Source organism: Parasteatoda tepidariorum, chromosome 1 (genome assembly GCF_043381705.1).
Source record: "Parasteatoda tepidariorum isolate YZ-2023 chromosome 1, CAS_Ptep_4.0, whole genome shotgun sequence".
Classification (NCBI taxonomy): domain Eukaryota; kingdom Metazoa; phylum Arthropoda; class Arachnida; order Araneae; family Theridiidae; genus Parasteatoda; species Parasteatoda tepidariorum.
The window spans coordinates 8,142,619-8,169,177 of NC_092204.1; the positions used below are offsets into that span (position 1 = coordinate 8,142,619).

General features: G+C 29.6%; 1 protein-coding gene across 2 annotated transcripts in view; it reads left to right on the plus strand.

The window, feature by feature from the left end:
- The first annotated feature begins 1,527 nt into the window (after window positions 1–1,527).
- Window positions 1,528–26,559, plus strand: part of LOC107440180 (ftz transcription factor 1) — a 190,270-nt gene continuing 165,238 nt past the window's right edge. For both annotated transcript variants that reach the window (XR_006225056.2, XM_016053025.4), the window contains exon 1: window positions 1,528–2,332. Coding sequence is in view for 1 of the 2 variants with exons in the window: in XM_016053025.4 (XP_015908511.1) it covers window positions 2,215–2,332 (118 nt within the window). In the remaining variant the exon portion in view is untranslated. The remainder of the gene's footprint in view (window positions 2,333–26,559) is intronic.

The following is a 26,559-nucleotide window of genomic DNA, read 5'->3' on the forward strand; positions in this document are numbered from 1 at the left end:
CTGTAAAAAAATTTATGATAAATAATTAAAGAAAAATAATTTAATAAATTGTTGCAGATAATATTATTAAGGAAGGGTTAATTATTGTGAGTTTGTTAAATTTAAAAAAGGAAACGTACTATTTAATATTTAACATTGATTGACTTTCGTTAATATAAATTCATAAATCATAATAAATGATTATTTTTTTTTGTTGCAGAATATATACATAGGATAATATCTATATAACTGTCAAAAAATAAAGAAATAAAATTGCATAAAAAAGTAAGTATAAATAAATAAAGAAAAATAATTTAATAAATTGTTGCTTTTAAATATGTCCCTTAATGATACCACAGATAATATTATTAAGGAAGAGCTAATTAGGGAGTTTGTTAAATTTAAAAAGGAAAACTTACTATTTAATATTTAGCATTGATTGACTTTCCTTAATATAAATTCATAAATCATAATGAAAAAAAAATTTTTTTTGCAGAATATATACCTTAAAAAAATCTATATACCTGTCAAAAAATAAAGAAATAAAATTGCATAACAAATTAATGATAAATAAATATAGAAAAATAATTCAATAAATTGTTGCTCTTAAATATGTCCCTTAATGATACCACAGATAATATTATTAAGGAAGGGTTAATTATTGTGAGTTTGTTAAATTTAAAAAGGAAAACTTACTATTTAATATTTAACATTGATTGACTTTCGTTAATACAAATTCATAAATCATAATAAATTATTATTATTTTTTTTTTTGCAGAATATATACATAGGAAAAAATCTATATACCTGTCAAAAAATAAAGAAATAAAATTACATAAAAAAGTAAGTATAAATAAATAAAGAAAAATAATTTAATAAATTGTTGCTTTTAAATATGTCCCTTAATGATACCACAGATAATATTATTAAGGAAAGGCTAATTAGGGAGTTTGTTAAATTTAAAAAGGAAAACTTACTATTTAATATTTAGCATTGATTGACTTTCCTTAATATAAATTCATAAATCATAATGAAAAAAAAATTTTTTTTGCAGAATATATACCTTAAAAAAATCTATATACCTGTCAAAAAATAAAGAAATAAAATTGCATAACAAATTAATGATAAATAAATATAGAAAAATAATTCAATAAATTGTTGCTCTTAAATATGTCCCTTAATGATACCACAGATAATATTATTAAGGAAGGGTTAATTATTGTGAGTTTGTTAAATTTAAAAAGGAAAACTAACTATTTAATATTTAACATTGATTGACTTCCGTTAATATAAATTTATAAATAATAATAAAATTTTTTTTTTTTGCAGAATATATACCTAAAAAAAAGCAATATACCTGTCAAAAAATAAAGAAATAAAATTGCATTTTGTGGTAGGAAAAACTACGAAAAGCGAAAAAAGTGTCCTACTTTTTCCTTTTCTTTGCCAAAAAGAAGTTAACAAAATTTACGAAAGTAAAATCTGAAGGGAAATAAAAAAGAAAAAAATTGTATATAAATAGGAAAAAAAATTTTTTTTTTTTACATCCGCCCTTAGCAAAAAAATATCGAAACCCAAAATACAAAAATAAAATTCGCTCCTCCCCATTCGGCAAGTGGTGGAACTCCGGCAAAGCGCATCGATAGCGTTACCACGTGACTTCTGTGTTTATTGTCGGCAGTTACATCAACGGCGGCGGTTCGTGTAGTTAGGTTCCTTCTTCTATAATACTTTTCTTGCCTTTTGTTTTTAAAACATCCTATCCCTTTCTCTAACTGCTTGTAGAAGACTTGTGTGATTATGTCATAATGTGTACGTTTCATCATCGAGGGATTTCGTGTTATCACTAGCGAAAGCGACTTGGTAACACTAGTGACCTACTTTCGAGAAAGCTCGCCGTTTTAACCCACTTTTCTGCGCCTGCTCACTGCGTCTGAAAGTGAAGTTTTTTCAGGGCTGGCTTTACCTACCCTAAAACGCTACGGAAGGAAGAACGCTAAGCCTTGTCCTTGATCTCCACCGGCTATTCTGACCTGTGGTTCACAAAGTTGCGAAAATAAAGAAACGCAAAGATATTTTGTTGTGTGAAGGTTGACCGCTACGATTATTGATGTTAACGATTTCTGATGTATCTTATGGATGATCGTAATTGCTTCCGCGAGCAATAATTGCTGCCGGGTGGTGTTTTGTTATAGAAAGTGAATCGTGATCGGCCCAGGCGTGGAACGGGAAGTGATGTTAGTTGACGGTGGACCCAATGTATCGTCCGCCAGCGATATGAACAGCGACTCGACCACCACCACGGTGGCGGCCGTGACACAAGGGCAAGATGACCATTCCCTTGAAATTACAGGTCAGTAGCTCTTATTACTATTGTTCTTCATTAGTATAGTTGTTCCCTATTTCTATGCTCTTGATTTCATGTATATTGCAATATTAGCGGTATGATTTAATGAGTAATTATTCGAAACAAGATGATCATTATATTTTTACAGGTATTACGAAACAATATTGGTATGATTTAATGAGTAATTATTCGAAACAAGATGATCAATATTTTTTGAACAGGGATTATGCAACAATATCGGTATGATTTAATGAGTAATTATTCAAAACAAGATGATCAATATATTTTTGCAGGGATTATGCAACAATATCGGTATGATTTAATGAGTAATTATTCGAAACAATATGATCAATATATTTTTAACAAGGATTATGCAACAATATTGATATGATTTAATAATTATTCGAAAAAAGGTGATCAATATATATATTTACAAGGATTATGCAACAATATCGGTATGATTTAATAATTATTCGAAACAAGATGATCAATATATATATATACAGGGATTTATGCAACAATATTGGTAAGATTTAATGCGTAATTATTCGTATAAAGATGATCAATATATATATTTACAGGGATTTATGCAACAATATTGGTATGATTTAATGCGTAATTTTTTGCAAACTAAATGATCAATGAATATTAACAGTAATTATGCAACATTATCGATATGATTTAATTCGTAATTATATTAAACAAAATGATCAACGTATGGTTGATTAGGCAACATTATCGTTATAATTGATTACGATAATATTCTAAAATTAAATGATCAATATATTTTTGCAGTGATTACGCAACATCGGTAGTATGTGATACGTAATTGTTTGAAAACAAAATGGCCAGTATATATTTTCAGTGTTCATCAAATATTTCAATTTGAGTAATAACTATCTGATATATTGGGAGGTCTAATTTTATGATGTTATAGTAATGTATTGCGGTACATATTTTTCTCGCCAAATTTGGCGGTATTTAAATAATTCGTCATAATGTTATCCCAGTTTAAAAATCATCTATTATATTGATATTATGCACTTTCAATACTGAATTATTGATCATATGGTGCATCATTTCCGTGATTTCAGCCATATTTTTTTGACAAAAATCTTAAAAAGTTTTTAAAGTCGTGGTTTGGTTATTTGAAACATTCCAACTTTTTGTCCTATTCAATTGATCTTATACAACATAGTATAGTCGGTAGGGTTACGGAGATAATTGTTTGAAGATACTTTAAAAGCTTTATTACTTAGTTTTGCAAAGTAGACTATTATAAATATATGGTCCAATAAATAACTACTACTCCTACATTGTTTGATTGTTTTGATCTTTAACACTTGCCTTCATTAATGTTGGACTGAGTGAGGTAAGATTGTAGTTATGAATCGTAGTAGTACACGTTTTCTCGCCAAATTTGGCGATGTAAAATTATTCTTTGTTAAAACTTGTTTAACATTTTTAACTGTCTACGACAAGAAGAAGAAAAAAAAAAAAAAAACGCTTAAAAAAATCTCGATAACATGATAATGAATTTCATACAGGATTATTAAACAGGTCATATTATTAGGTTATGTGAACAAAAAGTCATCAATTTGCTATGCTTTATCAGATAAAAATAAATATAAGATAACATTACCAATTAACAACAAATTTTAGCTAAATAATTTAAAAACGTTAAGTCTAGAATTGTCACTCCTCTTATATGATTTAATGTATTTTAAAAAGAAAATTTCAGGAAAAAAGCCACGCTTTTATTAGATTTTAAATATGTATAAAATCTCATCTGCAATTAGCTTTATTATTTACAAATAGTTATTAACAAATAGTAGACATTCTAGTTGTAGAAAAAGAAGTTTAAATTCTAATATTTATTTATGTTATCTTTAACTTAAAACAAAAGAGAAGGATAAGTTATTATGGAAGTTAGAATCTTTTACCATTTTATGACTAAAATTCTTATCGATAATTCTGTTTAAAAAGTTATATCGTGTTATAATTTGGATTTTATACTGTTGTATAACTTGAAAGCAGCCTTCAAAATATCTATTTAAATATTATGGAAACTGAAATAATTATTGGGCTTTTATTTAAAAATTTCATTAAGTCTGTTAAAAAATTTCCTGAAGAGATAATGACTCTCAATTAAAGCGAAGCAATAAAAGTAAAAATATAATGAAATACAATGGAATATAATGTAAAATTCTTTTTCTTCTGTAAAAAACACTGGGGTTTATAACACTAATATTTATTTTAAGATAATATCAATTGCATGAGAATCGCTGATGTCCACTTTTTGAAGAGGACGAGTCTCTAAATTTCACACACACTGCTAAACATATGCGAAAAGACTTATTTTTTATTTGTGTTCATCCTTATTGAATTTAAATCTATGATTCATGAAAATCTTCTTTATTTGTCCGAAATATTGAGGAGGATATAATAACCACTGCCCACCTCCCTAAGGATGGCACCCATGTCTTACAGTAGTAGGGATGTACAACCTGTGGCCCGCTGACTGTTAATGTGCAGGCCACGGGAGCTTCTGAATGCAATTAAAATATTTATTTTAATGTGGTTTTTGTTTAAAATATTTAATTCAAATTTATATTACTTTATAAAATGTATATATTTTTTTTGCATATTCATTCTGTAAGCTTCCTTTTGGTGAAAATTTATATCACCCCCCCTGCCAATATTTATATATGATAAATTAATTATTTTGAAAAAGTTTTTAAAAAAATATCAGTTTTTTTAGTTTTAAATAATTAAAAGTATTTAATTTTCTGAAAATAAGTGACTAAGCACTGATAAAAATATTTAGTGCTTAGAACACTAATGTTTATTCAAAATATATATTTGCAGCTAACATGACTGGTGAAAGTGGCCCTTCACTCAAAAAGGTTGTGCACTCCTATCCTATAGTCAGTAACATACTTTCATGCTAGCCTAGATTCATGTCGAAGTGTGTGCACAACCTTTCTGAGTGAAGGGCCACTTGCACAGCCAGTTGACTAATGAAGGACTGCACACATATTTAATCATATTGGTGGCCAATCACTATTATCCTAGATATTTTTTATCCTAGCACTAGTGTTTTAAGAATTTAATTTTTTTATCAGCTAACTTATATTTGCGAAAAAATTAAATGCTTTCAATTATATTAGAATTCATTCAAAAATGAAAAAAACTGATCCTTTTTAAAATCATTTTTCCCTTTTTGTTAATTTATATATATTTTGTATATATATTCTATTTTGTTTCAAGAAATTTTTTGAGTGCTCCTCACACTATTGTATTGATATATTTTGCTTTGGCTATTTGCTTTGGCTATATTGATACAATATTAGAAAGCACTCTTTTTTGCAGATATAATTGTGTGAGCTGATGTCCTTTTTTTTATATCCTTTATTATATCCTTTTTTTTGGATTTTTATGTATAGATATTTTAAAATTTCATTTATATTTTTTCATATATATATATATTATTTGGAAAAAGAAATATAAAATATTAATTCTACAAAAAAAAAGAAGGAAAAAACTGTAATGTTCACAGAATGATAGTGTAAAGCAAATTACCAACCTTCATATTTTAATGAGCTGTATAAATTTTAATTTTTTAATTAAAGAAAATTTATTGAGTTAAACTAAAACCAAAAATTAAAATAAAACCATTATAGTGCTAAGTAAGATTCAATATTTATTTGGTACTATATTTCAGATTCTATTTCTTGAATTGATAGAGGCTTTATGAATTTGAAATAAAAAACGTGTTCATTTCGGTTTTTTGCGTAAAAAAAAAAAAAAAAAAAAAAAAAAATTAAGCTTCTAAAAAATTTAAAACAAAAATAAATTATAAACTGTGATCAGTTTTAAAAATTCGTGTTCTCCTTCACTTCTCGAATTTTTCAGGTTGCAATAACATTGTATAATAACTACCAAAAAAATGACGGAAAAATAACAGTGAATTATGCGCAAATAAATTGTATCAGAAAGTGATTGATTATCTGACTTAAGAAACTCTTTTGTCGCGATAACATTGAAGTTCAAGTAATGGGATCCGCCAAATCGCGGGGAAAAACATCGCAAGAATTAAAAAAAATAATAAAACACTTAAATTTACGATGAAATCAGCACAAATAAAGCGTATCAATAAGTAATTAATTTAAATGCGTGATTTGAAAGTGGCATGTCATAATAAAATTCGAAATGTTTAAAACAACGAGAGCAAAACTGCCGATCTCAAAAACTGTCGAAAAAATTATTGAAAAATAACTACGATTTGTGATAAAATCGGCAAAATAAAAAAGCACGTCAAATAGTGATAATATAAATATGCGATTTGAAACTCTCGTATCGTAATTAATGTCGTAGTTAAAAATCAAGAAGCAAAGCAATAAGTGTCTTTAAAAAACTCTTTAGATTTATGATGAAATCGGCACAAATTAAGAACGTTTTACAACTCACGAGTCTTAATAAATGATTTTAAAAACCACGTGGAAATTTGTATTTATAATTGCCCAAAAAACGATCGAAACATCACTCGGATTTGTGATATAATCGGCAAAAGTAAAACATGCCAGAAAGGGATTACTCAGATTCGAAATTCGCTTATTGAAATATTGGGATTTTTAAAGTCACTCAAAATTTCATAGCAACTGTTATAAATAACCGTAAAGAAAATGATAAAAAAATACAACGTGAATTTATAAAGGAATCTGTGGAAATTGAACGCATCAAAAAGTAATGACTCAAATGTGCATTTCAAAATTTTAAATTTTTATTTTTCTAAAAAAAAAAAAAAAAAAATTCCATTGTGTTTAGAAGCTCTAGAGGGCCGCGCAGCAATAGTCAACGGGCCGCAGGTTGTGGACCGTATACCAGAGTAAAATATTTATGTTTGTTTATTTATTACTATACATAGACATATGAATTTAGTGAAAATTTTCGCTATTTTTTTTCTATTTAAAGTAAAAATATCCATTGCGTTTAGAAGCTTTCGCGGGCCGCACATCAATAGTCGATGGTCCGCAGGTTGTGCCCTCGTTTACTAGAGTAAAATACTTACGTTTATTTATTTATTACTGTACATACATATATTAATTGTTTTAAATTCGACTAAAAAAAAATTTACACATACACTGATTTCGTGATAATCATTCTCAGTTTTCGTCTGTTTTAACCAGTTTTTTACAAGCTTAACCTTACACTAGTTTTTATTAGTTCTAAATTTTCATAACATTAAAATAAAAAGTAATTATGTATGGATGCCATTGAAATTCCTCGCAAATTTTAAAAATTATCTATATACCTAGTTTCTAATATAATTCTTGGATAAATTATTTAAAAAAATGGGAGATAAAAATGTCTCTATGAATTATATTGCTTTATATTCGAGTTCACGGATAAGTTTAATGAAGTTGTGGCAGTGTTCATAATTTAGATTATTCATGATTAGTAAATTCATAAAAGATAAAAGAAAGATTTTGACATTGACATACAAAGATAAGGACCTTTATATAGAAAACAGATCAGTTTCTCCATGAGTTTAAGTGGCTAGAAGACACTTGTATGTGTCATATCAATGTATAAAATATTTTTAAGTTTACAAAATTATGAATGTAATAATTTTTATGTGTAAAAAAAATTCTTTTTTTAAAAAAAAAATATTTCTCTTATTTAAGTCTGTTTAATAATAATAATAAAACAACAGAATGATCTAGTTTTTAACATGTACAGATAAATTTAAAAAAAAGTTTCTTTCAATCATCTATTAAAAAGAAAACTAGTATGATTACTTAATTGATAACTTTTGCCTAAGGATTGAAAGCACATTTATTTAAATTCATAATAAATTTTATGAAAATTTACGGAATCCTTTGAATTAATAAAATAATATTTATATGAACCAGTACCTACAAAGCTCTCAAAATGCGTAGATATTTATTTAAGCAAATAAATCTTATTGTTAACCTTTTAAAACATATTAAATTTTACTTTTATTTGAATGGTACTTTATTACGAAATAAAATTAGTTAAGGCTTAATAGTTCTATTCATAATTCTTTAAAGCACATAAAAGTCTAATTTAAGTTAAATAAAATTTTTAAGAGAAATTTATGTACAAAATAGATTAAAAATTTTTTTTCAGTACATAGAAGTTTAAATTATAAATTTGTGCACCTTTCCTTACTGCTCTAAAATATTTTGCATATAGCTATTAAAATTTTAAATCGTCTGAATATTCTTTTAAAATTATCGTCTGAAAATTCTTTTAAAATTATGTATACTAAATTAACCAAACAATTATTTCATAATATATTAGATTTTATTATAGTAACTTTTAATATTTTCCTCTAACAATAGCCATTTTTTAATTTAACCCGTAATTAGTAAACCGTAAAGTAACCGTTAATTGTAAAGCAACCCTCATGACATTTTTCTTTAAATGACATTTTTCTTCATGACATTTTTCTTTAAAAAGGGTGAATACCCCTTATTTAATGTTATCTTTATTTTTCTAAAAGTGATAAATACCGCTATTCCATTTTTAAAGCAATTCTAAATTCTTTCTATGCATGGCCTATCCATACATTTTCATTATTTTAAACGCTCTAAAGCTTAAATCTAATTTACGTGACCGGCCGTCGAAACTGGTTTCGTTCTTCCAGAATGTTCGAACATTGGTTTTATTCAAATGAATGGATAATCTCAGATAAGAAGGGCGATATTTGTTCTATGTAGTTTATCAGACGAGATTTTAAAGGCTGTTATTAGAATAATGCTCTATGGATCAATTTCTCACCCGCCCATATGTAAGTCCTTGACGACCTATCGTTTGACATTGGCGAGTTTTAGCTTTTTCCTTCCATACTTTTCGCCACAACCGTTAGTTGATGATCCTACCCTTTTTTTTTATTCGGGAAGGGGAAATTTTTCGCTTTTCTTTTTCATTTCTTCCGTTCCTAAAACGGGAAGCGAATTCCTTCTGAGGGGAGTACTACTTCCTATATTTTCGAAATCAAACGATTTTATTGGAATATTTTATAGTTTTACCGTTGTTCTGTATTTTTTGCTTTAATTTATTATTATGATTTTATTTTGGCTGCGATAAGAGGTTTTTAGATATAAAGTATACTTATTTATTTATTTAATAGATATTAGCTAGCTATATTTCATGAAAATTGTGAATTTTGTTATGAAGGTCAAGGAAGTATCGATACATTTTTTTTTGCACATCTGGTGTTTAAAAAATGTTTGCCTCATCTTTGCCCGACATACGACTGCGAAGGATGCATGCTGCATATTTGTAAGCTTACTACTGCTGTTATAACCGAGTCCCCACCCCTCTCCTCCCCTTGAATCGTCCTTAACGAAGGTTATCTTTTTTATTTTAGTTGAAAAAAGAAAAAATTAATTTCTTATTTCATTTACCACGTTATGCTTATTTTTACAACTATTATTTAAATATTGTAATTTTAATATTTTTAGATTTCGCTTCGCCAATTTATTATTTCAATTGAGTATTTTCCTTTCTTCGATATCAATCAATCGCTGTGTCGTAAATGCGTCTTTTGTGATGTGATAATTTTTTTTAAAAGGTGTGAAGCAATATTTTGGTCAGGTTCTAGACTCAGAAATATTACCGATATTTGCTGAATAATCGAGGTTTGGAATATGTCCCCTCCCATTAGGGAAGATTCATTTACTTATGCATACTACCAGGGTTGGTTGGTTTAAACCAATGTGGTTTAAACAATTATTTTTCTTTTTTAAAACTGAGATAATTTTTTTTAAAGAAAAATCTTTTTAAGTACTTTACTTTCTATTATTCATATAAATACTTCTAGTTTAAAATTTAAAAAAAAAGTAAATTTTATGATAAAAATCTTTTTAATCTTGAGTTAAATAGCTAATCTGAGTTTGTGTTGCTCTAAATAATCATTTGCTCAAACTTAGATAAAATGAAAAAACTTTCTGCGATCGCAAAATCTCAATTAAGAAACTTTCTGCAAGCATTGATTAACTCTACTTTCAATCGTTTGGTTGCCATCTCATTTTGGCGAAATTTGTTTGAAAATCACTTTTTTTTTCTAGAAAAGAAAAGCTTATTTTTTATAGAACTCTATATTGATTTATATCATAGGAATGAGTTCGGTAAAAAAAAACCGGAAAAAGCTGAAAATAGAAATACGAAAATGTTGTGTGCAAAACATATTTAAATAATTGAAGCATATTCAAAATTTTCAATTATTCTTTTTTATCATGTTAGAAGGCTTATGGAAAGAAAGTGGGCATTTTTTTGATTGTTTATTGATAATATTAATTTATAGTTGAAAAAGTACCGTATTTACGCGATTCTTATTGGCACGATTTTAAAAAGTTAATGATTATACTTTATAATAGCTTAATAAATTTTTATTTAAAACAAAAACTATTATTTTGCCCTTTAAAAAAAAAAGAGAAAGAAACGTGTTTAAAAGAACAAACAAACAAAAAAAATCGTGTTCCAAACAGAAGTCGAAAACAAGATTCACATTCGAATTAAAATATATTGGTTTAGATATAGGCATAAAAATATTCGCAATATTAATTGGTAAACTGTGAGCTCGCAAAAACATTTTATTAGAAATATGTGGTATTGTAGCATCCTGCATGTTCATACACGTATGTTCTGCGCAAGCTCTGTTAATAGCAGGATTGTTCTGTAGTAAATGCGCTGCGCTGAACTTACGTAATTGCGCTGGAGGCAACATGAAAGTAGGATCTCTATAACAGGGGGCCCGCAGTGGACTGATCGTTAAGACACGTTTCCCAGCAGATCACCGAAGTTATGCATCACTGCGGTCAGTGTGCAGGTGGGTGACCACTTGGATCAGTCTGCGTAGGGACCGAGGGTGTGCGGTATTGGTCCTCGTTAAGCTGTTCTACCGTAAAGTGCTCGAATTCCCGTGCAGGTCGTCGGGCTACCGAAGCGGNTCAATAAATTTTTTTCTCCCAAGTTTTTCGTAGGCCCCTGAATTTCGTAGGCCCTAGGCACGTGCCTAGTGTGCCTATAGGATAATCCGGCCGTGGACACAATTGAAGAGTTTAGGGGAAGAACCAGGTAAATGACATTTTATGGGGTATTTATGAATCAGTGAAAAAAAAGGAGTCATTGCATCAATAAATGGTATGTTTAGATCAGGGGTTTCCAACTTACATGAAGGCGGGGCCAGTCAAATGGCGGGTCGCAACTTCATCAAAACTTTATATAGGACTCTTTTATGTTCGAAGGAACATTAAATATTACTGTCAGAGTCTTATAAAGTTGCACGAAACAAAAGTATGGAATTACTAATTAAAATAAGAAGTAGATTTTTACCTGAGAAATAAATTTTTTTGCACCGTTGGTATGTTAAATTTCACAGAAACGAAGAAATTAGGTTTTTTTTTTTAAAGAAAGAAAAGTATTTTAAATCCATCTAGATTTTTTTACAAAAATTGTCCGCAAAAAAAAAAAAAAATGACAACTAATGTATTTTAGTTCACGGGTCACAAAAAAGGCTTCGCGGGCCTTATGTGGCCCCCCAGTTGGTAACCACTGCTCTATAATTAAAGCTGTCCCCAAAACAATTAAATTTCGAAATATGGTTTTTATAATATTTTATGCTCATAATATTTATTTATTTTGAAAAAGTAGAGGCAGGGGAACTAGGAACAAAATTCGGGAATTTCGCTAGTGGCCAGTTGTAGCGCATTTTTATCAGTGGCCAATTTTTAAAACACGCAGCCAGTTTTTCAGAAATTAAAAAGTTTAAACGCATTAGTTTTTTTGAAGAAAAAAAAATCAGAATTCATTACCGTTTTTATTTATTTTAAGCATACGTTTTTAAAATTTTTTTTATGTAATGTTACTTGACTATGCTTTTAAAAAAGTCCATATGGGCCCTAATGGATGGGAGTCAACTGAATGAGTTTCTCTTATTCGGTTTCGAAATTGTTCCATTTTGCCATTTTCTTTCTCTGTGTTCATTATTGAAGCTGTAATTTTGACCATAAGAGGAAAAAAATCTCGATTTCGCAAAGGAATTCCTTTCTTGATGCCTTGGCTCGGCCCGGCGTTGGACAAAACAACGTTGATGTTAAGGGAAAAAAAAAAAAAAAAGATGATGCCCTTATAATTCGAGAGGGTAGTGGAAAAATGTAGCGGTATTTGCTAACTTACCCAACCAGTATAACGGAGGGCGGGCATGAAAAGCATTTTCGAACGCTAAAAAGAATTAGAAAAAAAAAACTACCTTCCTCTCTTGTCTTCTATTTCCAAATCGCCAACTGAGGTGCCCCCAGGATATAACGCATCCAGTCAAGCATCAGACAACAGTAGTGGTATATGTTGGCTTTACCGCCTTGCTTTCTCGCCAAAGGTCAAAAAGGTTGTCTCATTCGTAACAATGAAGATGCTCACCTTTCTCAATACTGATTGAAGTTGAAAAGTTATTTTGTAACAAATTTACAGTTGTTTGAAAAGAAAATTCGAGAATAAGTTACATGTCGTGGTTTTGTTGGTCATGAAATGAAATTAACACTAGATTGGCCAAGGAAGTCATTTTGACTGCTTTTTAATTTCAATTAGAAAAACAATGATGTATATATATAATGACGCAATTTATTAGAATTTTGTGACTTTAATATAATTATTTTTATTGTTGATATTTACTAATAACTTGTTATATGACTGCAAATAATATTAAAAATTAATTTTAAACAAATTTCTTTATACGTTAGTTATTCTTTCACAATGGGCAATATAGGTATTTCAGTCTTTTTAGTGTTTAGGGTGCATTATCGTGCTTTCTTAATGAGAAAAATGTTTTAAAATTTATAAATGAATGCTCAGGATCTTTTGAAATTAAATTCGTAGGAATATTTTGTATTAAATTTAGTTTTGTTTAAATTAATTGAGTTTTTGAAATTAAACATGAAAGCTGTTCGTCTCTCTGTCATTTCGTCATAATAATTAAAATTTAGTTTTGTAAAAAACATATTAAGTTTTTTAAACTACATTAGACCTGTTCACCTTTTTTTTTCTTTCACATATTGATTTAATTTTGATTTTGTTGATATTTGTTGTGCTTCTGAAAGATGTTAATTTTTCTGCCTTATTGATTGAAATTTAGTTTTGTAAAAATATATTAAATTTTTGAAATTATATGAAACCTGTTCACCATTTTTTTTTCATATATTGATTGAAATATTCTTTTGTTAAAATGTAATGGAGTTTTTAAAAATAAATCTGCATGAAAGATGTTCACTTTTCTGTTTTTTTTAATTGCTTGAAATTTAATAAAATAATCAGTAAAATAAAATAGTGAGGCGTACGTACATATGCCCATTGCTTTTTCACGTTAGAAATGTTTAAATTTTGGCGAAACATGTTAATTATCAAATCTATCGGAAAGATGTTTTCATTTTTCTACGCTGTCTATACTGATTGAAGTTTTAATTTTTTTCTTCACATAAATAATAAAAAAAAAATATTAGGAAATTAAAAAAAAAAAGAACTTAAAAATAATTTCTGTGACTGAACGTGCAATTTACAGAGAAACCTTACGATTGTGCCATTAAAATATTGTGTGCAATTGTAGAAAGAGTATCATGATTTAAGCTTTTGAGGTGATAATTACACCTGGAAATATTATTTAAATTCATGGATTTGTCAGGATTGAATTATCTTAGATATATTAAGACATATATATTAGCATACACGAAGATTCCCTATATTAACATGACCCTGAGCTAAAGCTGGTCTGAGCGAGGACCCTAAACTGCTTTCCATCCCTCTCAATATGGCACAAAAATAATGTAATAACTGTATTTTAATATTGAAATAGAAAATTAAAGACTCGTATTATATTAATGTATTTTAATAATAACGTTCGTTTGATATTGAAATTTTAACTGTTGTAAAAATGTACCAGCTTAACTAAATTTTTCTGATTAAAATTTTTTAATTGGATTTGATTTACAGGCACCAAGTGGTTTTTTAGTCTAAAGTAAGGAATCAAAGCCAAAGTGAATCAATACTAGATATTAAAAACATCCCTTAGTGTAGCTATCAGCTACAAAATGAACTTTCCGGGCAATATTCGTCAGAAAAGTTAATAAAGTTGTATTGTTTTTTTGTTTTTTTTTTGTTTCGCTGATTTTGTTACGACTATTTCATTCGTATTATGATCGTCATTACTATTACAGGTCTTATTGTTTTTTTTTTAATATTTCATTCGTATTACGATCATCATTAATATTACAGGTCTTATATATATATTTTTTATTTATTTCATTCGTATTATGATCATCATTACTATTACAGATCTTATAGTTTTTTTAATACATATATATGTATTTCATTCGTATTATGATTATTATTACTGTTACAGGTCTTATTGTTTTTTTTTTTTCTTTTTAATGTTTCATTCGTATTACGATCATCATTAATATTACAGGTCTTATATATATATTTTTTTACTTATTTCATTCGTATTATGATCATCATTACTATTACAGGTCTTATAGTTTTTTTAATGCATATATATGTATTTCATTCGTATTATGATTATTATTACTGTTACAGGTCTTATTGTTTTTTTTTCTCTTTTTAATGTTTCATTCGTATTACGATCATCATTAATATTACAGGTCTTATATATATATTTTTTTATTTATTTCATTCGTATTATGATCATCATATTACTACTGCAGATCTCTCTCTCTTTTTTTTAATTAACGTTAAAAAAATTATAATTGTACGTAGAACTAGGCTATTATCCATTATATTGTTCATTTGGTCCCTTTATTGAGTCACGTGTTAATTATCAAATAATCGATATTATCCATTTCTCTCTAGATTTAATAATGTTCTAGGAACTCTTATCTTTTATCAAAAATTGAACCCTCTGTTTCCTATAATCATTTCCTGTAGGCTGGGATAGCCTGGTTGGTAGGGCACTGGGCCCAAGTTCAAGAGTTCGTGGGTTCGATCGGAGGTTACGATTCGATCCTGTTTAGAAGACATTTGGGTCCGCTAACGGACCTTTCACAAAATATCTTTTCATAAAAACGGACCCTTAATTTATCTTTTAATCGGACCCTTCACAAATTTGTTTATCTTCAATATTGTTTTGCTAGTCGAATAAACCCTTCCCGGGGAGGACGGACAGAAAAACGGTTCGCAACGAATTAAGTTTTCCAAGTTTCCCTAAGTTTAAATTCCAAATGTAGTATTATAAGAGAATATTTCTATATTTACAAACATCGTGTGTACATTCTTATTGAAATTAAATGATAATTTTTTTTTGTAAATAAATAATTGATGAATTTATATTCATTCATAAAATTAATTAATAGAATATTATGTAAAAAAAATTAATTTCACTTTTTTAAATTAAAGTACTATTATATACCTAAGAATTGTTTAAATTTACTTAATGCGTAACACATTAAAAGTGATACATAACTAAGTTGTAATATTTAAAATATGTCAATTGAAATTATTAAAAATATGAGTGATTTTGTTTCCATTATTCGTCCGCAATGAATATTCTGTGTTGAGCAGTATAGACTAAATACCAACTATTTGTATCTTGCATCTCTAATTTAGTAGCAGCAATTGTTGAATGTAATCTTGTATCTATTTACAATTTAAAAACTTCTTGAAAAGGTTTTTAGCAAGTTTTGGAATAACAGGTCCTTATTTACACAAATTCATAAAAGCAGGACCCTGGTTGAAAGAATGTGACTTAACGCTTATTCTATATTCACAAATTATGAGTAGTTTTTTCACAATTTTACAAAAACAGGACCTTTCACAAAATGTCTGGACAGACCCCTGGTATATAAATTTTACAGCGAAGGTTACCAGTGGGAGGTAGCTGTCATTTTTATTTATTTTGCTGTTCGGTGACGTGATTAAAATTTAGAATTTTTTTTTTCTTTATCTTATTAACATTTGAAAATCCTCACGTGTGTTTTTGAAATGTATTCTAGAATGAAAAAAAAATCCATATTTACATACATCCATGCAGTATGCTTAAGGGTTCTTATATTTGATTTACCTGTTTTAAAAGCCTTTAAAGGTGCTTTATTTTAATTCGATATTTGTAAAAAGTGCTTAATTTTCTATCTTTTAAAAATAGATTTTTTCTTTGTCGTATCGATTGTCGTTCTAAATTACAAAAAAATGCATTGTTATGTAATTTCTTTGAATTTTATTGGTTTTATGTTTATAAATTAAGAACTTTAAACGATAGAAAAAATCATTTTTGTTACAGAACGGTGATTAAAAATATCTTTTGGGTGCTTAAAAAGTACTTAAAAGGTGCTTGTTTTTTGTTGAAAAATCTTGCTACGCACCCTGTCTAAGGTTTCTAAACTATGATTTGAGGGATATATGATATATCTTCTAAAAATGTTACGATTTTGGGAAACCCCTATATTTATGAAAAATATATTAATTTATGTGTGCAGCAAAGATTTTTCTTTTCTTTAATTGATAACAGGTGCAGAACCATCTTCATCACATTTGATTTCGTTACTAATCAGTTTTTAAATATCGTGTAATATTCTGCATTTGAAATCATGTAAAATGAATGAGTGCATAATTATTAAAATTTGTTTATTTTTTGCTGAAATTATTTTAAGGCACGTATGATGTTTTCATTTGTTAGATTTAGCCAGGGGTCTGTCCAGACATTTTGTGAAAGGACCGTTTTTCGTGAAATTGTGAAAAAATTGCTCACATTCTTTCAACCAGGGTCCGATTTTATGAATTTGTGCAAATAGGGTCCGTTATTGCAAAAAAAAAATTTTTTCAAGGAGTTTTTAAATTGTATAGACATGCAAGATTATGCTCAACACTGTAAAACTGTAATTAAAAAAATTTAAATTTTAAAAAATAAACAACAATTGCTCCTTCTAAATTAGAGATGCAACATACAAATATTTGGTATTTAGCCTATACTGCTCAACACAGAATATTCATTTCGGACGAATAATGGAAGAATCGTCTGCCAAAGACATAACTTAATTCGTTTACATCCATCTTTCTTGTTTTCTGCCCTGGAAAGGGTTTATTCGATTAACAAAATAATAATGAAGATAAACAAATTTGTGAAGGGTCCGATTAAAAGAAAAATCATTTTGTGAAGGGTCCGTTTTTAAGTTAAAATATTTTGTGACGGGTCCGTTTTTATGAAAAGATATTTTGTGAAGGGTCCGTTAACGAACCCAAATTTCTTCTAAAAGGACCCCTGAAAATGTTATATTTTTTCGAAGAAATCTGAGGACATATTTTAAAATTTGGAAGCATTTTATGTCCTCAAAGAGTTAAGTATTATGAGGTCAATCAATAAAATTAATTCGACGACTGTCTTTAAGATTTGAAAACGTCTGGTCACCCTAACTTCTGTTATATTTGCTTTATGGAGACATATAATAGTACCTAAAAATGTGTCTTTCATTAATTTGAATTGCGTTGTGAATTTGAATAACTAGTTAGTGGAGAAAAATGATTAATATTCCTTGATAATTGCTCATCACTATCGAACCGTTTCATTAATTTAATTATGAAATTAATTAAGAAAAAATTAGAATTAACAATTTACTATTCTAGTTCAAGTCTAAATCAACACGTGTGGATCGACACGTGCTTCACTAATACTTAAATCTAATTNTCCAGGGCAGAAAACAAGAAAGATGGATGTAAACGAATTAAGTTTTGTCTTCGGCAGACGATTCTTCCATTATTTGTCCGAAATTAATATTCTGCATTCAGCAGTATAGGCTAAATACCAAATATTTGTATGGTGCATCCCTAATTTAAAAGCAGCAATTGTTGTTTATTTTTTAAAATTTAATTTTTTAATTATAATTTTACAGTGTTGAACATAATCTTGTATGTCTTTACAATTTAAAAACTCATTGAAAAAGTTTTATTTGCAATAACGGACCCTATTTCCACAAATTCATAAAAACAGGACCCTGGTTGAAAGAATGTGACTTAACGTTTATTTTATATTCACAAATTACGAGTACTTTTTGCACAATTTTACAAAAACGGACCTTTCACAAAATGTCTGGACAGACCCCTGTAAACATAGTAAGAATTTGTAGGATTTTTTGGCATCGAAAAGATCCAACGATGTATCCTGCATTTTATGAATTAAGATAATGTAAACATAGCAAACATTTGTAAAATTTTTTTTGGAATGGAATTTAAGATCCAACTATGAAATCTGCTGTTCCTGCATTTTCTGAAATAAAATAATAATGTAAACATAGTGTACGATTTTTTTTTTTTTTTTGCGTAGAACTTAAGGTCGAATTACTGATGTGTTGCAGCTGCATTTCATGAATTAAAATAATGTAAACATAGTAAAAATTTGTTTCGAACTTTTGGTATAGAATTTAAAAATCAAACTATTTATCAGCTGTCGTTCTATTTCACTCTTTAAAAAAAAAAAAGCAAACATGGCATTTTTCGCGATTGATAAGAGGATAATCTTTTTTTTTGCAAGTTCCCTATCAATCGTGTACGAAGATGGAAACCCGAATTTTCCAATGAGATGTGGGTTGGCGCATTCAACTCATCATCTTTCCTTAAAAAATGTCAAGTTGTGGACTTAAGCACCCATTTATTCCCCGTTTATACCAATGCTCCCACTTTCTATTCGCATTGTTCACCTAATTTGAGAGGGAAAAAAAAAATAAAACTTTGTAAATGTGACGTCGTCGTTGATACACATTCCTAATATATATCCATCGCCTGTATGTGACACACTTTCGGAGTGTTGGGCAAGGCTGGTTGAGAGATGCTTTAATTCGTATAGATAAGGGGCCCCCTATGGGTGCTGGTACAAAAAATTGCCTCCAGCTTTTCTCTATCTCTCTTTCTACTTAACGTCCCCCCCATCTTTTAAAAATGGGAAGTGGTTATAGGATGAAGGGGGAGGGGGGAGAGATAAGTATTATATTAGGGTGTGCTCTCTTTCTGTCTGTCCGGTCAGTGAACTTATCTTCAAATTTGCTGGATCTTTTGCTGAAGTCCTATCTGTGTTCTTGTCCCGGAAGTAAAAAATTTCGAAACACCAGCCACTTCCACTTTACCTGAATTCGAAACTGTTCGATTGTGGGGGAGTTGGATGTGGTATTTTTTTTTTATAACATATGTGTTATGTGTGTTTTGAAGGGTGGGTCAGTTGCAGATGTTATTGTGCAAGCGTAGGAGGTGATGAGTTTGCCAGGGTTGGATCTGTTATGGTTTGGTTCATCTACTTCTCCATTCATTAATTTTAATATTCTTTTTTGTTGTTTGTAGAAGTGCTGGTTTATCTGTTATTAGTTGATTTGCGCTAAAGTAAGAGTGTTGACATAATTTCAAACCTTTATCATGTTAATTAACCAAGTAAGCAGCTGTTGTGTATAATCTGTGGTGAAAAATTGATCGCAATTTTACGTTCAATGCGCATTGTTGTTTTTCTTGTTTATTAAAAGGGGAAATATATAAATTATAGTATATTGTACCGCGCTTGGATCTTAATAATTTCATATCCTAACTTAGGGACGGTGAGCATATGGCGCGCAACAAGTACATATAGTTTATATGATGTATGAACGACAAAGGTACATATACTGGGTGGTACGCAACAAGTACAAGTACATATTAAATTACTTTTATGCCATCAAAGCACTCACTAAAAACATAAAAAAAGTGCCTCCAAAACTTAAAGGATTCAGTAAAAAGTACGATTTTGGGTGTCAGCATGAAATTTTTCTGATGTAAGGCTGAGCCCCCTCCATACTGGAAGTCTATATTCTAGAGGAGAATTATAAAAAAAATATTTAATTCTAATTACGTCAATTTAATTTTATTGCTAACTACAAAGGGTGCCTGCTTTAGGATATTTTACCTTAAGCTTAATAAATTGAAATCCTTCTGAAATACTGCTCATTCGATTTGTATACTCTATCAACTTACTACTCTATCAACAATAAATCAACTAATTTTTTTAAATAGCTCGCTTTTTCTTCCTTCTTTCTAGGAATAAAGGCTTAAGCTGATTCAAATAAGAAATATCTCTTTACACCACTTTCTTATCCGTTCTTTATCTCATATCCGTTTCCTCTCCTTATGAATGTTTTTAATTAAATGTTAAGAAACTAAGTCCTTTTTTTTTTGTAAAACGTTTGATTCAGTTTAGCGTTCATAAAGGACTCTTTTTTCTCACGAGAGTCCGCCGCCATTCTTGTTCTTATTTACGCCAGAAAACTATTAAAAACTAACATCTGCGTTATGAGTGAGAAGAATTAAAAGAAAATAATTTAAAGATGTATGCTTTACCAAACCTTATTTAAAGAGCAGATGGTTTTTTTTAACGAAACTTTGACTTTTTTTACCCTTTTATTTCCTCATAACGCAAGCGCGGGAAAAGTTTATTTCGTTACGTGCTGCTTCCTTAGTTTACGAGTAAAGTCCTGAGGCAAAAATTAAGAAAGCACGTACTGAATAATTCCATCTGTCCACTGCAAAGATGTTGAATTTTCAAAGGGTCATATCATCGGGTACGAAGTTCTCATCGAACACCTGCCACTGTTGCCAACTCCTTGTTCTCAATTAAGGTAGGAAAGGGGAAAAAACAATTATACAGTACATTCTGGCGTGCTGCTGGGTTAGCTGTTTAAACAATCTTTTGCTCCGTTCTGTTATGTTGCAACTTCCTGAGCGTAAATTGCCTAATTTTAAATTTTTTTTTCTTAGTTTTTAAATTTATTTTATGTTACGTCAAATAAAAAAGAGGCAATTAGAGATGAATTTGAGTTAATAAGAATTTCAAAGCCTGTAATTTTAGTTTTTATATCACTATTTTTTTGTGAACTTATGTTCTTAATGTGGGTTCTAATTTAAGTTCAGCTTATGTGATTCTTTAATAGATGTCTGTTATTATAAACCATCTAGACTGTAAGTAAAGACTTAAGTCTCCGTTGTAAAATTTAATGCTATTTCCTCATGGAAGCGAATCATTCATTTACATTCTGATGTCTGAAAAGTGAAATAAAAAACTGGGTTTTTAAAACTTCTTATCTACTTTATGATAAATATCCCTTTTTATTTATACGCATTCACACTAAATTGTTAGTACGACAAATTCAAAAATTGTTCCTTAATTAGGTAATTAATTGCTGCTCATTAAAAAAAAGGTCTGTGAACAGGCTTGTTTGTGTATGTTAATATGATCCATTAATAGTTTATGGTTAATTCAAACGCGATAGTCAATTTCACTCTTATTTATTAACCAAGGATGCTACTTCTTTTTAAAGTTCATATTGAAAATCTCAGTTTTTGATTACGATGACAGTAAGAAAGAGACGCCATTTTTTCGAACCGTGAGTTAGGCTTAATTATTTCACACGTTCCGGTTTCCCACTCCTATGTACGTTACTAACAATGTACGTTAACAATGTACGTTACCAGCAATGTATCTGTCTTCTAATAACGAGGCATTTTACATTTCTGTTCTGATAATTCTCTGTGCGCTAATGATTTCTTGTACTCTTCAACGATTTTATACGCACTAGTACCGTAATATTTTATATTTCAGTTTCACTAATACATCTGTTCGCTGATGGCGGAGTATTTTGCATTCCTATATATGCAGCACTGTGGTCGGTGCGAGCTGGGAGCAGAAGTCGTATCAAACCGAACAGCTGAGATACGAACCTAAGCCACATTATTGGAAGGCCACCGTGGCTCAATCCTGTACAATTTTACTTTTTTCGACCGGCGTTGAACAGCCGACTCAATTTTGAGTTTACGACTAATCCTGTATCTTTTCTCATTTTTACATCGTATTTCAATTTTATTTATTTATTTTTTTAAGAACTAAAGAACTTAAGAACTAAATCATACAATTTATTTTAAAGAGTTCAAAAGTTAATTGGAGTAATAATTAAAAAAACTTATAATTTTCAAATAATATACCTCCTCTAATTAAATCCTGCAAATTTTATTAACTTAAATTGGAATTTATTTTCTGACTTCGCTGTTTATCGTCTGCGCTTTCTCTCTTATAGAGATTCTAGTTCCGCATACGCCGAATAAAAATAAAGAATAAAAGTATAACTTTCAGTGGAGGGGCCCCTTCAATAACTGCAGGCCCCTTGATCGCCCCCCGTGACCTACTCTTATTTCTTTTTATAAAGCTATTACATTTTCTTTCTTTTTTTTTCCCTTTTACTTTCGGCAATTTTTTCCTCTTTATTTTTGACCCCCTCCCCTTGCCCAATTTCTTTTTCACTTTCCCGTTCCCTAATTCGAATGTGTGAGAATTATTGGGGTTTTCCCCGCCAACCTATAAAAATTAAATAGGACTCGGTTTCTTTTATTTATTATAATTTTTTAAATCAGTAAATTGGGATAAAACTAATTGACCATTTAATTTGTTTGTCCCACAATTTATTAATAATTTTATTAAAACAAGGTTGCCACTCCACATGGTGAAATAGGAAAAAACCTTAAAAAATACAGGGAATTTTATGCTGAGGAGTAGGTTGAACTAATACCAATAATGCTAAAACTGTCCTTTTATGTACCTTTTCTCAGCATCTAAACAAGATATTGATGCAATATTTTTAAAATACAGTCTCAGTTTTTACAGAATATTGACATATACATGTTTGCACTTCGATAACTATTAATGCATATCTTTGGTCGAAATTAAAAAAAAAAAAAAAAAAAATTATGAATATAGAACTTTTAATTTTTTTAAATGTTTCATTGAAAATCTTTCATTACTCAAAAAGTGTCAAAGTTCGCATTAACTACTTAAGCGAAAAAGGCAAAAGAATTTTAACAATTAAAAGACTGAAACTTAGTATATACCAGGGAGGGGGGGGGCAACCTGTGGCTCCTTGAAGGATTATTTGTGGCTCTCGATAAATGTACCCGAGTCCTCTTTTCACTTTTGCGCTATTATATTCTAAAAAATTATTATCGTTCCGTATGTGTTTCAGAATGTCTTTTAAATTACTGACAACAAATATGAAAGACTGTGCAACGTTGTAACAAATTTCATTTCCGTCCAAGTTGAGAATGATATGACTCATCGAAAACTTCGCGAACGAACATAAACAGTGGCGTAATTGTCCGTAATCATTTTATTACACTTTAAAATTCTCGTGAAATCCAAAACACCGATCAGTATTAACTAACCGGCAACTCAAAGAATTACTGAGAAGTGCTGTCACAAATTATTCACCAAAGAATTATCAAGAGAAGTAAAATGTGTTTAATTTTTAATATTTAAATCCAATGCATATATTTTGTACTTTTATTTATATGTTTTCAATAAATGTAATTTTTGTGATAAAAATTTTTTTTTAATACCTTTTTTTTTTACCTTTTAAATACGTATTTAATTGCGACTCTCGAAAAATTTCAAATTTTTCGACTAGAAAGGAGCTTGGAGATTTTTTTACGAAAATTGTCCTAAAAAATCGACAACTAATATATTTTAGTTTGCGGGTCGCAAAAAAGGCTTCGCGGGCCGCCAGTTGGTAACCACTGCTCAAGAAGTATGAAAAACTGTAAGGTTTTAAGGACAGTCAATGAAATTCAAGGACTGTCATCAAGATTTGACGACTTCTGGTCACCTTAACCATAGGCATTCAATTAATTTCCACATTTTTAATATTTACTGCGTTATTTTCTTCTTAAATAATTAGTCCTTAAATTCAAACACTTCTCACTCATTCCTTACCCCCATTCAATGTAAAAAAAAAAGCGAATCTCGAAAACGATATTTTAAATGTATTTGGTAAACGGATTGTAAATTTAAATAACAAATTTTACAGTTACGAGGAAAAAAGAAAAAAATTTGAAACAAACAAAACAAAAATAAACAGCTAATAATTCAAGATAAAAAAAAAATAAAAAAAAATAGCTTGGGGGCAGATGACCCTTTATCAAGAAGAGAAAGTAAAACTGATTCGATTATCTTTTTGTTGTGAGTTAAAAAATCAATCGAAGCAGGTGTTTTTGGAAACTGAACATCCCAGAAAATAAGGAAGAAATCGTGTCACAACGAACACATCATCCTGTAATTTTTTTAAAAAATCCTGTCACGTACATCATCATTTGCCGTTGAAAGGAAAAGGTTGAACCCCATTGTATTGTGTAAGCCTGCTCTTTTGTCTTAGAAGAAATTTAACAGAATCATAACAGTCAACACACATTGAAAAAGATGCACATTGATTAAAAGAACTTAATGGAAAAAATGTGATAAAAAAGCAGAACTTTAAGTGAAAACCAGTTTAAACTGTATGAAAAAAACAACAAAAAGCTTTTACAGTGTAGTATTTAGCCATTAAAAATCGCCTGATTTAGAGATTGGGAAATATTTGAGCTATTAAACTGACACTAAACATGTTTTTAAACCTGATATTTTTTTTAAAAGTTATGTTAAACGTGTAAGGTGTTTTCAAAACGATAGTGGTTTCCAACTGGCGGCCAGCGGGCGAAGCCTCTTTTTTGTGGCCCGTGAACTAAAATATATTTGTTATCATTTTTTTGCGGACAATTTTCGTAAAAAATCTGTATAGGTTTTAAATACTACTTTTAAGTTTTANCTCTCCCATTCTGGTTTCGGATTTTCTGAATGTCAACGGATTCATTGATCTGGTCTGACCCCGTCAGACCAGATGGGAATTAGCAACAACAACAACAACAAAAATCTACTTCGTATTTTAATTTGTAATTCAATACTTTTGTCTTGTACAACTTGATAAAAATCTGACAGTAATATTTAATTTTCCTTCAAACATAAAAGAGTCCTTGCCAACCGCATTTTGATAAAGTTGTGGCCCGCCATTTGACTGGTGTTTTTAATTGCGGCCCCCCGCCTCATGTAGTTTGGAAAGCCTTGCGTTTAAACTAATACAGAATGTTATATGTTATTCCAAAACTGCTTAGTAGTAAAATTAAGTTAAGCGATGTTTCTGCACCTGATATTAGTTATCCAATTTTTTTAAAAAAAAAATCTTTGTTGCACATTTAGAGTAATATTTTTCATAAATATACGCTACGTGTGTTCTCAATTCGAGAAATTTTTCAAAGACTTTCCCCCGATTTGTCCTCAAATATTGGTTTTGAAATCTGGTCATCTTTACCTTACCTCCTCTCCCTCTGTATTGAGCAAGAATTACCGAATGCTAACCCAACACTTATTCGAAAGATGAGGCGTTTACGAAGTATAGTTTGACTTAAAAATTAGAACTCCCCTAGACATTCGTCTGGACCCGTGGCGGTGATTATGGTAACGAGGTATAACTATTTCAAGTAGGGGTGTGGGGTCACTATTTAGGACGAGGAAAGGGGATCTTTTTCTTCTGTGTATTGTGTTAACCCTAGAGTGAAGAGAAGCTACCCTATCTGAAATGTACTATTCTTGTTTCCATTGCAGCAGACGGCCTCAGACTTAGTGGAGGGGGGAGTTCTTACCGTAGACAAACTATATCTGGTGGAAACTCAGGTAAACGGCTCACGGAGAAGGTAAAACCTTATGGGAGTCTGGTGTGGTCAAATACATCAAAATAAAAAGGATAAAATGGGTTGGACATTTAAACGGAATGCAGGACGACCAAAACTGCAAGAAAATATTTTTATCAAAACCTATGGGAACAAAACGAAGAGGAAGACCACGTCTTAGGTGGATAGACAGTATTGAGAAAGACATCAACGCTTTGAAAATCAAAAACTGGAGACCAGTTGCTAAACAGAATGACAGTTGGGAGGAAACTCCTAGAAAAGGCCAGGGCCCAGCCAGGGCTATCGCGCCAGTGAAGAAGAATCCAACACTTCCTCTTATCTTGACCTGTTTACGTTCATTTGAAAAAAAAAATCATTCTAAACTCATATAATTCATTTCTAAAGAAACCTTTTTATTTTTATCTGTATGCGTAGCCCTTACGCACCACTTTTTAATCCCCTGTAAATATAATTTGTGAAATTTAAAATGTTTTTCGTTTTATTGTTGCCATGAATTTATAAACTTAAACAAATAAATATTTTATTTTGTTTCTCTTCATGATATCAATGCCTACTCTTTCGTTCTTGCACACACGCACACGTGGTTTCTAGAGGTAGTACATCGATTCAATTTTTATGACGTCATCGAGTTTCCTCTGCCATATTTATGACGT